General features: G+C 33.7%; 3 protein-coding genes across 5 annotated transcripts; 1 reads left to right on the forward strand and 2 right to left on the reverse strand.

The window, feature by feature from the left end:
• Positions 1-2,439: 2,439 nt before the first annotated feature.
• On the forward strand, positions 2,440-4,866 carry LOC127249879 (myb family transcription factor PHL8-like). The gene is made up of 8 exons (XM_051272932.1): positions 2,440-2,531; positions 2,669-2,751; positions 3,295-3,565; positions 3,691-3,767; positions 3,845-3,881; positions 3,990-4,182; positions 4,255-4,471; positions 4,557-4,866. Exons 3-8 carry the CDS (start codon positions 3,298-3,300, stop codon positions 4,692-4,694), a joined length of 930 nt encoding a protein of 309 aa, XP_051128889.1. The 5' UTR covers positions 2,440-2,531; positions 2,669-2,751; positions 3,295-3,297; the 3' UTR covers positions 4,695-4,866.
• A 911-nt stretch (positions 4,867-5,777) lies between these two features.
• LOC127249993 (uncharacterized) lies at positions 5,778-9,065 on the reverse strand. 3 transcript variants are annotated; one of them, XM_051273122.1, is made up of 4 exons: positions 8,851-9,065; positions 7,247-8,360; positions 6,313-7,164; positions 5,778-6,211 (listed from the first exon to the last, which is right to left on the reverse strand). In XM_051273122.1, the coding sequence occupies exons 2-4, from the start codon at positions 8,300-8,302 to the stop codon at positions 6,188-6,190; spliced, it is 1,932 nt and encodes a 643-aa protein (XP_051129079.1). In that variant the 5' UTR covers positions 8,303-8,360; positions 8,851-9,065; the 3' UTR covers positions 5,778-6,187. The 3 variants fall into 3 exon arrangements, with proteins under 3 accessions (XP_051129079.1, XP_051129080.1, XP_051129078.1); XM_051273123.1 differs by lacking the exon at positions 8,851-9,065 and adding an exon at positions 8,739-8,845 and having other exon boundaries at positions 7,247-8,339; XM_051273121.1 differs by having other exon boundaries at positions 5,779-6,211; positions 7,247-8,339; positions 8,851-9,064.
• A 3,388-nt stretch (positions 9,066-12,453) lies between these two features.
• LOC127249681 (abscisic acid receptor PYL11-like) lies at positions 12,454-12,984 on the reverse strand. The gene has a single exon (XM_051272613.1). The coding sequence runs from the start codon at positions 12,940-12,942 to the stop codon at positions 12,454-12,456; it is 489 nt and encodes a 162-aa protein (XP_051128570.1). The 5' UTR covers positions 12,943-12,984.
• Between the last annotated feature and the right edge of the window lie 1,857 nt (positions 12,985-14,841).

Genomic DNA, 14,841 nt, shown 5'->3' on the forward strand with positions numbered 1-14,841 from the left:
ATACGTAGACCATATATAGTTTTATTATTTATTTATTTTTTGGGTTTAGCAATTAAAGGTGCAATAATAGGAACAGTTGTAGAATTAGTTCATAATAATAATAATGACAGATCACAACAGCAAAATCATACAAATAAATTGATGGTGTGACAAAAGAAAGTAAAAGAATCATTAATAAGATAAATAAATAACACCACAAAGTTAGCTTCATCGATTTCAATTGCATGCTCAATATACATATATATATATATATATATAAAGAGGAGGGGGTTTGTATTAAATACTTTTACACCCTAAAATTTGACTTCATCTCTTCCAAAGAAACTGTTGCAGCCAACTTTTTCAACCCTTTTTGAATTCTTCAATATACATATATAGTTATGGAACTATAAGTATGTTTGATTGAAGGTGTATGTATCATTTTTGTCATTTTTATCCGATTTTATTAAAAAATATTTATTATTTATTTTAGTAAAATATAATTATACATTAATATTAAAATAACTTTAATTTTTATTTAAATTATAAATATACTATTACATGTACAATTAATTTATATCTAAAGTGAAAGGACAAGAATAATATTTTATAAACAAAAATTCAAATTTCAAATCAAACAAACCCCAAATTTTTATTATTCCGTCGTGCAAATATATGCTCATTTGACCGGGTATGAGTTTTAATAAAAATGAGAATTTTTTTTATGAAAAAAAAAAAGAATATAAATTTGAACGAAAATGAGTATTATTATTACATATTTGGAAGGAGGACCGGTCAAAGATAGACATATTTAATTTCCTGACAAGGAAACCCACCATTTGAAAATAAGATGCATTATTATTATCTCCCATGCATGTTGCATATCGTGCTTTAGAAATCAACACATTATTCTAATATTTTTTTGATGTTATATTTTGGAAGAATACATAACATTTTATGCGTTGTTTTCTTAAAATAATACTGTAAATAACCTTTTTCAAAGTAATTTTTGAATATATATAAAGAAAAAGTCTCAATGTTGGACCAATTGTTGTATGTTTTTAATTTGTATGATTGGTTATTGTGTGCATGGAATTGATCGGTACTTAAATTGGGTGTTGAATTAAATTGTGGGAAAATGAAATTAATGGATTGAAAGAATCTTCAAAATTAATCAAAAGGATTGTCCCCTCGATCGACTTATATAATTATATATAGCTCCCAATTCTTGTTAGCTAATTTTCATAGCAACAATAAAGTCTGAAGCAGATCCAATTGGACCACTGTTAATTAATTCGTTGAATATGTATATATATATATATATATATAGAGAGAGAGAGAGAGAGAGAGAGAGAGAGAGAGAGAGAGAGAGAGAGAGAGGAGAGAGATGGGAGTTTGATGGTACTTTTGAAAGTGTCTGCCTCCATGCAAAAACACAAAAATAAAATTGGCTATTTCAAATACGATAGATATATATATATATATATATTCATTTAAGAGAAGAGTCGTCACCAACTTCTTTGAATACATTGCACTCTTCTTAAATTTCCATGGCAAATAAATAGAACACGACAATTCCTAAAATTATTTCTGAAAGAAATTTATTAATTGCCTCCCAAAAGGTTAATAATAATAGCAATAAATAAATAAAAAGGTGATTAGATGTCTAACATTAATGTTAAATCAAGATTTAAATCAATAATTCCAACACAAAATGGGAGGTTAAAAGGTTTGCGTTGTCACCAAAGCAATGGCGGTAACTAAAGACATGGGGACACAAGATTGATGATTAATTTCACTTATTGTCCACATTGAAATAAAATAAAAAGTCATGGTTTAGGTAGGATAAAAAGGCCAATTATGTATATATATATATATATAATTAATTAATCAATACAGTATTGATAATTCATTCATAATAAGTATATGAACCGATGACAATACATGACATTAAATAGTATATACATTAACATATATGACTCTCTAATCATTCTATATGTTTATAGATTTTTATTTATTTATTTATTTTTCATGAAAAATCACATAATGCCCAAAGGATAAAGAATCCAATTATTATTAATAAAAGTTAGGAGAGCAGCCAGTGACAAAGGTCAAAAATAATCACATGATAAGGAGGAAAATTGCAGGTTTTACTATGACAACTGTCAATTGAATTAGGACATTAATTTAACCAAGGGAGATTAATAATTATAACTTGAATATTCTAAAATAAAATTAAATAAAATGCATGAATTGTTCGATTAATAAACTATTAACTAGCTAGGGAAGAAGTCTCATACAATATATATATATACATATATATATAAGCATTGAACAGGTGTTGTTGGGGCCCCCTTTCATATCTATGTCTATAATGCCAAGAATAATTATTGCACCAACGGATAATAAATCATCATCAAGAAGAAGATGATCAATCCAGAACTAGTCCAGGGTTGAATTTTCGTGCTGCTTTTTTTTTTTTGCATGAAAGTCTAGGGTGAAAAATCTCAATTTTCTGAGGACGATGGCTGGATGATGAAGTGTGTGCACTTGTAATTACTACTGCTGGCTAATTTTTTGATTTATTCTTTTTGTTCTTCAGACAGCTTAATTTCCCACCCACCTTTTTCTCTGATCTTCATCTTCTTCGAAGATCTTTCTTTAAATTATGTAAAATTATTATGATCAGGTGGAGTTGAGAAACTGATCGAAGATAATTGGATCCTGAGGGCTTAATACTTCTGTTTTAATTTCAGGGTTTGTAAATTTAAGGTATGTAAAGCTCTTCTCTCTCTCTCTCTCTCTCTCTATATATATATATATATATGTATGTATGTATTAGTGTATGTATGATCTACTGTTTGAGGTAAACACAGTTTTAGGATATATATTTGGGTATATTTTATATATAGAAATTTATGTGTATACAGATAAAAAAAGCTGAATTTCATCTACTTCTTCACTATCTGAAATTGAAATCAGATCTTAGTTTTAGGGTTTCTGTTTGAATGAAATAGTGGCAAATTAATTGTCCACTCAAAGAGGCAAAACCCTGGAAATTCTGCCATGAATTCAACAAGATAAACATGATCAAATTATACAGAAGTAATTGAACTTAATTTTAACTTTATTCTACACCACTTTTTTCTCATTTCAATTGTTCTTCAATCAATTCATCTCTTTCTAATTCATTTGGCCTCAGTAATCCTCAATTTTCTTGTTTCCTTCCAATCACACACACACATATAATATACGTACATCTCTCTCTGTGTATTTGTGCTTATTAATATGGAGATTATTTAATTATGAGCACAGGAGATGAACATGGCTGAAGATGACAAGCTGTTGATCAATATTGGAGAGGAAGAAAATGCTGGAACAAAAGATAACACACTGTCCAACTACACAGACAATTCGTCGATAAATTTGATGGAAGAAGGGAGCAGAAGTACTAATGACATCGCCACCGGCGGCAAGAAGCGCAATGTCCGGCCATACCTCCGATCAAAAATGCCGCGGCTCCGGTGGACCCCCGACCTCCATCTATCCTTTATACATGCTATTCAGAGACTTGGTGGCCAGGAGAGTGAGTATTATTAAGCTACCAAATAATAGTACATAAGAAATTAATTTGATGATGATGAAAAACCCTAATTGATTCTTCATCACTTCTCCCCCAAATTGATTGATGAATAGTTCGATAAATTCCAGGAGCAACCCCTAAAGCAGTTCTTCAATTGATGAATGTAAGAGGGCTCAGAATATCTCATGTCAAAAGCCATCTACAGGTACTGAAAAATCAAATCTTTACTGCTGAATTGATTATCTTAATTAATTAGGGCAACACTGTTCTTGGTTGGTGTAGATGTACAGAAGCAAGAAAATGGATGAATCTTGCAAAGGTGCTACATTATTCCCCACATTCAATTACTGATAATTTGGTGTATATATTACAAGAAATTGTGGTCAATATATCTTAATTAATTAGTTACATAAAACTTCAATAACAGGCCAAGCTAATAGGATCTACATTCATGGGAGGAACTACCTTTCTGGAACTACACAATTAAACAAATTCAGCCCTTTTCATCATCTGAGACTACAAAATGGTGGCATTGTTTTCGCGAGGGACTCGAATCAGGCCGATCGCGCAAAGTTCTTCGCGCAAAATCCCGACGAATCGCACCCTTGGGTTTCTTCCAAGTAAGTGTGTGTTTTAATTCATCAAATGGAGTTCATATGGATAAGTATGTATCTATGGATTTTTACCCACAGGCATCAAAGAAGAAGGCCTAATTGGCACCAATATTCGATGATCGTGAATCAATTTAAATCGAGAGAAATGATCATATCCACACCCAACATTTGTTCAAACTCAGTTTCACAAAACTCAATCAAAAGACAATCATGTTTGACCTCAATTGGCAGCAGCAGGAGCAGCACAAATAACACGAATCCATCTATCAAGATCGAACATCCCACAAGGCTTTATGTAATAATATATATACATGCATATGCATTTTTTACTGTATTATTTATGCATCAACTGATGTTAACTAATTTCTTGCAATTAATAGATAAACGAGGAGAAGAAAAAGATCGATCGGCATTTGAATGATCTACAGCTTAATTTGAGCCTAAGTCTGAGCAGCAATGGATACAGCAAATGCAGTGGGGATTCGGACATTATTAACACAAAGCTTTCACTTGCCTGAACATGACCTTGCTAATTCATGATACCTGACATTCTTTGTTCATGTGCTCAGAGACATATATAATCTTGCACTTCATATTAATTAATTAACCGTTAATTCGAGATCGATCGAGATCTTGTTATTATTTAGACATAATCATACACTTCATTATCTGTACATGGTTGAGGACAAACTAAACACACATACTTTGTTTTGTTTGATGATCGATATATGTCTGCATGGATTCATGTCTCTGTGTGTTTATTTATATCTGATTATATAATTATTAATAATTAAAAGGGATCGATTTAAATTAAAAAGGGTTTTAAATCAACGATAATCTTCATATATATATATATACATATGCATGTGTTTGTGTAGGAATTAATTAGATGGTTCAACTAAACATGTGCTGAAGTGGTTGAGTAGCATCAATTTTATTACTTATATAGAAAATAATAAATATTCAGAAAAAAAAAAAAAAAAAAAAAAGATAATTATGTAGGATGGGTTGAATCTTGAAGATGATAGTTGTTGGATCCAGCTGCATGTGAAACCTTCTAATTAATGCAGTGATATGCACGTAACCGAATACCAAAGGGCCCCCCGTCAATTATACTCGATCGTTTCCTCTAATTTTAATTTCCACTTTTATTTTTCGACATTCTATTTTAGATAATATAGTTTTATTTTTATTTTTTACTATTTTGTCTACTTTTTGCTTATGATGATATTATTATAAATTCTATCGAAAATGTGTAATTTAAATTAATTTTTAGTCGTCCATCTACTTTCTAATGTCTAAGTGATATTTACACGCTTTTTTAGATAATTAGTTTTTTGGTTGTATATTGACAAAATAGTCCTTTATTTTGTGCATAGATATAAAAAAATAAATAAAATAAGAATAAAAAAGTAAATTTTATGTATAAAATTAGAAAGAGAACAATTATTTTTTAACATTCCAAAATAGATAAGTAGGATATTAGTCCGTGGACGGAAGGAGTATTATTTTTGACGACAAACGCAACATCCCAACCCACTATAAGAACTTTTATGTTTGTTCACTTTCATAAAAATAAGTGATGTGTTGAGACATTCATTAACATAATCTAACATTATAATTGGCCAAGCAATCAAGAATTGTATTATGCAGAAAGAACAAATGGCAACAACAGCTATGTATATATTTTATAAGGTCTAATGAGGTAGGCATTGCAGAGGGCACAAAACGACGGCGTATGGAAGCTAGAATGCCAAGCTGCATCCTAACAACAGACTACATCACCAAACGGGAAGCAGAGCAGCAAACACAGCTTTGAATCCATTATATTTAAAAGTATATATATATATATATATATGTTTGTTTATATTATAATGTCATGCAGCAGCACAGCACCTTCTTCTTCAATCAATTTTCCTCAAAAAATAGTGGGAAAAAAATGACCTCCAAAATTAGTGGTGTAATGGTAATGGAAACTCTGCCTGCAAAAACAAAGAGTGGTTTCCTGCTGCTATTTGCTTTGTCGATGAAGCTCCTGCACAATCAAGTGCACAGAAAAAAACAGACGAAAAACATCACAAAAAAGCAAGAACATCAAAACAGGGTGTGTCCGTTAACAACAAGTGAAGTTATTACCTCGGAGTATCGAATGTGATCCTGCCGTAGGTTGGAAGTTTTGACAATAGTCTCCCATTTCGCAGCGTCCGCCGAGCCTTTCGCGCCCGCCTTCTTCGGATGGAGACGGCTCCGTTGGCGCGAGTGCGCAAAGGGGTTCGAAATCGACGGAAGCGTGCGCCATAGCCACGATTCCGAAGGGGATTTCGGTAACGGTGGAGGCAATGGCGAAAGCAGCTGATGATCAGACTCTTTCTTCTCCGACTCGACTTTCCTTTCTTCTTTCGACCCGAGCTTCACGTCAGGAATCCATTCCAAGGGTCCGAATTCAGGACAAAGATTCGGATCGACTTTAACATCCGGAAGAACTTTGCACTCCGGTCCATTTTTAAGACTCGGTTTCTTTCTGAGGTCAAAAATGTTCGGCTGCGGTTTGATTCTCTCGCCGGATGGCTTTGTGATCCGACGATGCTCTGTTTTGTTGACAAAGTCTACATAAACAGTTTTCTCGACAGCATCGCCGTTCGGGGCTGAGGATCGCCTCTCGGTTGTCTGATTCCGCGACACATCTTGCAGGGCCTTGAGCATTTTCCGCGACGAGGCGATCTTATACGCAAGCTGATTGTCGGCTTCTTTAGGCAGGCCGAGTAAACCAGCTCCGTCGCGGAACGGAGACTTTGGAGTTTCGTTTCGGTAAGGAGATATGTTACCGCTTCTGTAGCGCCTCAACGGAGACACCGACAATCTAACCGAGTCGCGCGGGCTCACAAATTGACTCGGATCGTCGCTGTGCAGGTTACCCTCGACTCCCGGCAGCTCTCGAACCAACATTCCGGAATGAAATTTCTTCTTATTAGGCACATGGTAAACGTTCTGCATCGATCGACAACTGTAAAAAACGATTCGAGCAACAAGACATAATGTAAGATCAAACATCACAAGATTCGACGACTACCTTGTCTAGAGGTCCGCTTAGCGCCTTCCTCGATAATCTTCGGACATCATGGACGTGAGGCGTGGGCGGAGTCGGGGGACGAGGTCTCGATTTCATTACCGGCAGAGGATTCAAGAGGCACAAGGAGTTCTTAACACAGAATCTCGGGAGAATCCCCCAAACTTTTCCGGGCTTCTTAACCGGAATCTTATGATCTTGATCGTCATCCTCGCTCTCCGTATAATCGATATACTGACTGTAATAAGGCAGAGTATTCGACACGTTCTCTTTAGACAAAGGCTTCGTTATTTCCCCCGAAACTGCCTTCCTTACAACCTTCGTCTCCACATTTGCCACCTGCGACTTCTTAGCAACATATTGCGGCGTTTCCACAACTGCAGCCTTGGCTGCCGGCAAGAACCTGTTCATCATCAAGTCTCTCGTTTGCTCGTCGACGCAGAATGTCCCGGCGGGCTTCACTCCAGAGCTATGATAGCCACTAAGCCCGCTCACACTATAGTTCACGGAATGCGATTCTCCGACCGAAAGGGTGTCGAGTGCATCCGAATATGCGTCGTCTTCGCTCTCCGAATCCGACTCATCTTTACAATTCAGACTCTCGTTCAGTTTCTCGAGAAGCATCGCGTGATCGGCGTAGGAGAACGATTCGACCTGAGATTTCTGCACATTATGATCAACAGATCTTTCCCCTGAATTGTACCGAGATTGGCCCGACCCTCTGCCAGACGGCAGCCTCGGGCTTTCGCCTGAATTTCGTCGAATGGCATCCGACACTCTTGCCGGCGGGAGCCTCGGCGTTTCCTCCGGCGTAGGCGCCTGGCTGCTGAGCTCGTCCTTTGGACGGCCGGGGATTTGCTCCCAATGAAACGGCACGGCTGCCGGCTTCGTCACTTCCTCATTTTCCCACCCAAATTTATTTGCCGGAAGCGATTGCTGCCGGTCGGGGTTTGCCTTTTCCGGCGCCTTCCGGGGGACTAACTCCGTAGAGCGCGACGGCGATGAATACCTCCTTGCTGAAAGGATGGGTGCATTGAAATCTAGTTGCCTTTTCTCCATTGGATACCTCTCTCAAGTTCAAGATTTCTCTGCCTCACTGAATGGACAACACCCAAAACTGAAACGAATTAAATCAACAGGCATGAAGATATGTAATAAATAACCATATGGTATTTGAGAAATTTCAGAAATTGAACTTCATCAGAGCAAGCATTCGTCGCAGCTTCAAGAAAGAATGTCCGTCTATTTACAGATTTGAGAATTTCTGAACAAACAAAGCTTAAGCTACTGTATGCATACTCAATTTCTGGAAACAAACATCGAATGGCTACCCAAGAATACAACTTCTGATACAAACCAATTAAAACCTAATCTGAAAAATTTTAAAAACAGGGAGCAAATTACGCAATGAAGCTTTTTGAGGACTTATCGGCACCACCTCTAGCAAAAACATAGATCCATAAAAAATTTATTTTTTTGTTATAAGCATAAGCACCTTATCTTCATCAATGGAAGCCAAGAAACTGTCTGAAAATTATCTCGTGAGAAGTACCATAAGAAACAGCATAAAATCAGGGCATTTCTTGGGGGGGAAAATTCGTAGGTACCTGAGAAAGAGCGATGTCGGGCCCTGGAATTTGGAGTTTCTTCCCGCGAATGGTGGCTGAGAAAGAGGAAGGAGAGAAGGAGAAAAGGCAAGATGAGAGAGAGAGTGAGAGTGGGAGAGAGAAAGAGAAAGAGAGACGAAGAAAAAAGGAGGCAGTGAGGAGTGCTGTTGCCTGTGCCCTTTTTTTCTTTCTTTCTTTTTTGTGTTTTGGGTTTCTTTTTTCCCCTCGAATTAATGATCGTAATTAGGAAAGAGTGGCGTTGATTGCTGACTGACTGACTGACTGACTGACTGTCTGATAAATGCATGTGGAATTTGGAACGTGGTGGGGGCTCTAACAAAGCTCGCATTGCCATTGCCATTGCCCTGATTCTTCGTCTTCGTCTTCACCTTAACTAATTATCTGTTTACAAAAATTGTGTCTATTTTATTATTTTAGTTATCTATTAAAAATATTTTTATATTATATTTAATTACAAATTCAAATTTTAGTAAATTATAATTATTTTTATATCTATTTATATTGTTGTCACTTATTAATGATATATTTTTACACTTAATTTATTTTAATTCAATATTTATATCATTAATCTTTAAAAAATATAAAATAATACTATTTAAATATTACGTCTCTTGGCATCTCTGCCCAAAAATAAAAATAAAAATAAAATTGATACATTCATTAATAACGATGGGGAGAGTATATAGTATTTCCATCAAATCAACATTGCCCTTACACAAATGTCACGGACATACCGTTGGAGTACAGCGACAGTTATAAATCCAGCTTTCTTTTCTATAGGCAATATTCTTGGATGATCCAACTGAACCCTAATTAATCTCCACCCTTCATTTCTTCATCTCCCTCTACTTTACCAACGGTTGGGATTGATTGATTTCAGGACCCCACCTGGCTCCCAACTTACAGTATTTCTAGAATCATCAACAACTCTTGCTCTTAATTATTACTTCCCCTTTGCCCACTCCACTCTCCAAAATTTATGACCACCAACAAATTATCCCTTTAATTCTTGCTTCACCAATAAGAATAAATTTTAAAACACAAGTGTATTTTCAAGATTGTACATTTTGTGTTTCTCTTTAATTTAATTAATCCTACTTTAATCCCACCAAATCCTAACTCCTAATCCAATCCTATTATTTATTTTATGCATAAATTTCATGTACATAACCGCCTGAATTTAAGGACAAAGATTTTACAAAGATACTGTTTTATTTATTTATTTATTTTAAATTAGGCCAGAACGCAAACGATAATAAATATATAAATAAATAAATGACTAATTAAGTCCAAATCTGTGGTCATACTCAGACATACATAAAGCAAAAAAGTTAATCTCCTGATTTGCCGCTCGTCTAAAAAGTCAATTCCCTCCAACTTCTTCTAAAACATTATTGAAGATTTAATAATGGAATTAATTGCTAAATTAAGCAGAAATTGTAGTTGGAATATTATTATATTTCAACAAATGAATTAATAATTAAGATTTTTTATATGGGCCCATGCTAATATATTTTTCCATGATCTAAAAAAAATAAAATTAAGAAGGAAACGGACATAATGTAGTAGGAATATGTGCATGTGAGATCTCGAATATACGACAAAAATAATATGGTAATGGAACAAATATCTGAAGATGACTGCTCTGTCAGTCACTACACTTATCCATCAATCAAATAATAGATACTAATTTCTACTCTATGGGGACAAACAAACATGTCGTCGTTTTGTTTTGTGTTTCACTAAACGATCGATTTAATTAATTACCATATTTTAAAGCTGATATGTGCAGATATAAATAGTGGGAATTATAGCCTGAATTGGACGTAATTATTTAACCTGCAAACAGTTGTCGAGGTAAGTTATGAGTGACATGGTCGATCAAAAAGAATGTTAGCTAAGATGTTTGTTTAATTTGGATGTATATATAGTAGATGAAATTTGTCGTAATTTACTACAAGAATATATATATATATATAATTCAATTAATTAATCTATATCTATGCATATAGACAATTTTAGTTATGGGTCAAATCATAGTGCACTTGATTAGGGACATGTGACATGTTGTGTGAACCATATGGCATATATGTTGTAAGGGTGGTCGAATCATGCATGTAATAGGCTACTACTGATATTTTTAGTTCGTTGTAGTGTCGTTTATTGGACTGATTATAGTATCATATATATATATATATATATTTAAGTGTTCTTCAAAATTGTTTATATGAAAAGTAAGTCATATTAATGATAATTTGAATTAAAAAAAATATTTAATTTAATGTTTCAAAGATAAAATAACTACAAGTCTTAGATAATACTGATATTAGTAGAAAGGGTTCTTTTCTGAAGCTCCATATATACATATACATGCATATAGATATATATACTTACTATCATATCGACACGTCTAATTTTAGGGCAATTCAACATGGGCGTGCGTGACCATAAATGAAATGACTGTCTGAGAGGATTGAAATTAATAGCATTATTTACTGGATCATCAAACTGTACCAACCATGCATCAATTCACGTAACTAACTTTCAATATAAGCATAAATGTATAAACAAACAAATAAATAAAATGGCAGGGCTTCGGGCAAATATAAATTTTCAAAATATAAACATATATAATTATTATGCTTCTTCAACATTGTGTATAGAGTGAATTATTAATTTTGGGCCCGTTGGAAAGAACGAAGATGATATATTGAAAATATTTTAAACTTTTGAAGTATTACTCGTTTGTTTGTCCAAATTTTTTTGTTTCGAAAATATTTTTAATATATATTTTATTTTATTTTATTTTATAAAAATCAATATTTAATACAAATATATATTTTTTTCATATTATTATACAATTACCGATATTTCAAACTAAAGTATTAAACAAATAAATTTCTACAAAATTAATAAAAAAAATAACTTAAAAATAAAAACAATAGCAAACATAGCCTAATTCTCACTCAAAGTGTGGGTATTTAATTTTTATTTTTTTTTAAAAAAAAAATTGTTGCTGAACAAAACTTGGCACGGAAAACGACAAGACACGACAAAGTAAGCTCCGGTGGGGCCCTACTCATGACGTGTCAGTAAGCTAGCAATCCTAGTTAAGCGCATGCCACGTGTAATCCCGCGCATCGGGAAGTCAAAAGCCCGCCAAAAGCGAATTAAGATCATCAATTTATTTCGCTAAAATATAATCGGATAAAATCCAAGTAAATAGTAATAATATTTTGATATACTTTCTCCCTCCCTCGACAATTTCTCCATTTTATTTATTTTGCCCATCCGATAACAAAGTATTTATGTTTAATTTTTTTTAGTAATTGTACTATCTATCTAATATTAGAATTACCTTTTCTATTTACAATATATTAAATAAATGTCATTACCTTTATATAATACAATATTAATATAGGTAATTTAGTTCTTTTATCTTTATTTCTATTTTATTTTAATATAATACTAATATTTTTAAAATTTTGTGTAAAAAAACAAATGAATATATATAGATACGGAACGAAGGGAATATTACATTAACAAAAGCCCTAATTAATTACATAATGCTCTCAATACTACTTAATTATTACATTTAGCCAAATTCTCAGTAACGCTAGCCAAAGACCTAAGATTACACCTTAAAACGGTATTAACAAAAACCCGGGTTTCCTCCTCGTTGTTCCCCTCCGGCACGTCGACGACGTACGATTCCTCAACCACCGTGCCGCCGCCGTCCTCATGCACGGTGGTGGTCGACTGGTAATTCTCGAGCCGCTGATCTCCGCCGATGATCGTGTAAACCATAACACGCATATCGTCGTCGAGCCGGTCGAGCCGCTCCCGGCCGACTTTTCCCGGCAAGCCGGAGACCAGCGCCACCTCCCGGACGCTCCCTACGCCGCCGCTGCCGGCGAGCATCGTGCACTTCCGGACGATCTTTTTGTAGGCCTCCGGGCGATCGAAACGACGTAGTATTGACCAGACAAGTTCTGTCGGGGCGTCGATGTTTTGGACAAGGGTTGAACTGCACTGGTTTGGCTTGGGGTCGAGTGATGGTGCAATTGCCATGATATATTGTTGTTTTTATTTTTATTTTTATGAAGTTTTTTAATTAGAATCGATTGAAGTTTTATTTATATATGGCTGACTTTGTGTTATATGTGATTTTAGGGTTTGAATAATTGGTTTTGGAACTGAATGAATTGTTTGGCCATGCATGCTTCGGAAGTCGTTGCTAAACTTCAAACGTTGTCGTTTAGTGCAATCAAATTTATGCTTTTTGTCGTGTAGTGAGATGAGGCTATGTCACGTGGGAGCACGTGGGGGTGCCTGCCGGTTCGTATCTCTCAGTCTGGTTGATTAAATGAGGGTTTTTCTAATAAAAAGAACTGATATACTATATACCAAAAAACTTATTTTATAAATAAGATCATTATATAAGGACATAAATAAAAATAATATCTATTTATGGATTACTATCAAAGTAGAAGGTTTGTCCAACATTTATAGTTACATAACACACATTCACGGGCCGGGCCAGACCAGACCTGGATTTGGACAAAGCTTGTACTGGATTTTTGCCCACACTAATACGAAGCCCACTGCATTATTTTTCATAATAAAATATAATGTACTTACATGGGTCATGGGTGTGTCTGGATATTTGAGTATAATATAAAAATAAAATATACTACATGTAATTTAATGAAAAATTTTAAAAAAATCTTTTTAAAAACTAATAAATTTTTTGAATTGAACCGGAAATATTTAATTTAGGTTTTTATGGTTTTGTTTTATTATGATTTAAAATTAAAATTAATATTGATAAAAATATACTATTTTTTCATAAATATTATATATGAAAATACTATTTAAATTAAAATTTTATCATAATTTTAAATTCAAATAAAAACCCAACAAATTCATATTAAAATAATATTTGGTATGATATTTTATTTTAAAAAATATATATATTTAAAAAACATAGTCTAAATACTAAAAATTAAGAAGAAAAATAAAACTTTATGTTTTATAAAAAAAAAAAGTGTATTTTAATAAAAACTAAATTTTAATGTGGCATTTTTAAAGAAATTATTATAGATTAATTGTGTAAAAAATAGTTTATAAATGTATGTAATAACTAGTGCTAAACTATTTAAACAATTATATTTTAATTTATTATCATCAAAGGCCACATTGTGCCTATACCTTGTGGGGCCTTTCCTCCACCCCTACCCTCAAATCAAATCTCAGCCATAGATTTCAAAGCTTATAAATAATACTGCCCACACTTGGATTATCATTATTACTAGTATTTTTTGTGCACGTAATTTCTAGCAATCTTATTGGTTAGTCGAGAAAAAATGATAGATCCTGCGTTACAATCAGTGCAAAAATTCATTGATCTTAGACTGAATTTTTGATGGGATAGTTAAGAAAATAACAAACTTACCTGAAAAAGATTAAGCAATTATTTACTAGTATAGGGAAGATAAACCAATTTAATTGATTAGTTAAGACAAATTAAATGTAAAATTAATATATATATATATATATATATAGTGCATTGTGCATCCCCTCACTTCCCAATGAAATATCCACAATCCATATGATGGATCTTGCTTTGGGATGATTCAAGAATCACAAATAATATCCTCTCAAAAGAATTGAACCACCTTCTCCACAATCCCAATTAATTAATTAATTAAAAATAAATAAATCTACCAAACAATTTTCTTAAATTGAACCAATCAAAGTTTTAGGCAAATTGACTATTTTCAGCTGGCAAGAAATCCAATTTGGACAAAGTAATTGGCCAATCAATAATGGACAAACATGTGTCTCCCAACTTTTAATTAGAATTAATTAAATTTGTGAATTGTTTGGTTGAGGGCCAAATGATGCTTCCAAAAACCATGCTACAACGCACGGTGCAATTATTATACATCATGCCCAACCAGGTCAGCT

The sequence above is a fragment of the Andrographis paniculata genome, unplaced genomic scaffold, assembly GCF_009805555.1.
Source record: "Andrographis paniculata isolate CXL003 unplaced genomic scaffold, ASM980555v1 Contig36END, whole genome shotgun sequence".
NCBI classification, from domain to species: Eukaryota; Viridiplantae; Streptophyta; class Magnoliopsida; order Lamiales; family Acanthaceae; genus Andrographis; species Andrographis paniculata.

What these genes read in the sequence shown, in the direction of transcription:
- LOC127249879 (XM_051272932.1), top strand. Translation starts at nt 3,298, where the DNA reads ATGAACATGGCTGAAGATGACAAGCTGTTGATCAATATTGGAGAGGAA. An exon ending in CACCCTTGGGTTTCTTCCAA is followed by an intron (nt 4,183 to 4,254) that starts GTAAGTGTGTGT and finishes TTTTACCCACAG; the next exon opens with GCATCAAAGAAGAAGGCCTA. An exon ending in AACATCCCACAAGGCTTTAT is followed by an intron (nt 4,472 to 4,556) that starts GTAATAATATAT and finishes TGCAATTAATAG; the next exon opens with ATAAACGAGGAGAAGAAAAA.
- LOC127249993 (XM_051273122.1), bottom strand. Translation starts at nt 8,302, where the DNA reads ATGGAGAAAAGGCAACTAGATTTCAATGCACCCATCCTTTCAGCAAGG. An exon ending in TAAGCGGACCTCTAGACAAG is followed by an intron (nt 7,165 to 7,246) that starts GTAGTCGTCGAA and finishes CGATCGATGCAG; the next exon opens with AACGTTTACCATGTGCCTAA. An exon ending in ATCACATTCGATACTCCGAG is followed by an intron (nt 6,212 to 6,312) that starts GTAATAACTTCA and finishes TTGATTGTGCAG; the next exon opens with GAGCTTCATCGACAAAGCAA.
- LOC127249681 (XM_051272613.1), bottom strand. Translation starts at nt 12,942, where the DNA reads ATGGCAATTGCACCATCACTCGACCCCAAGCCAAACCAGTGCAGTTCA.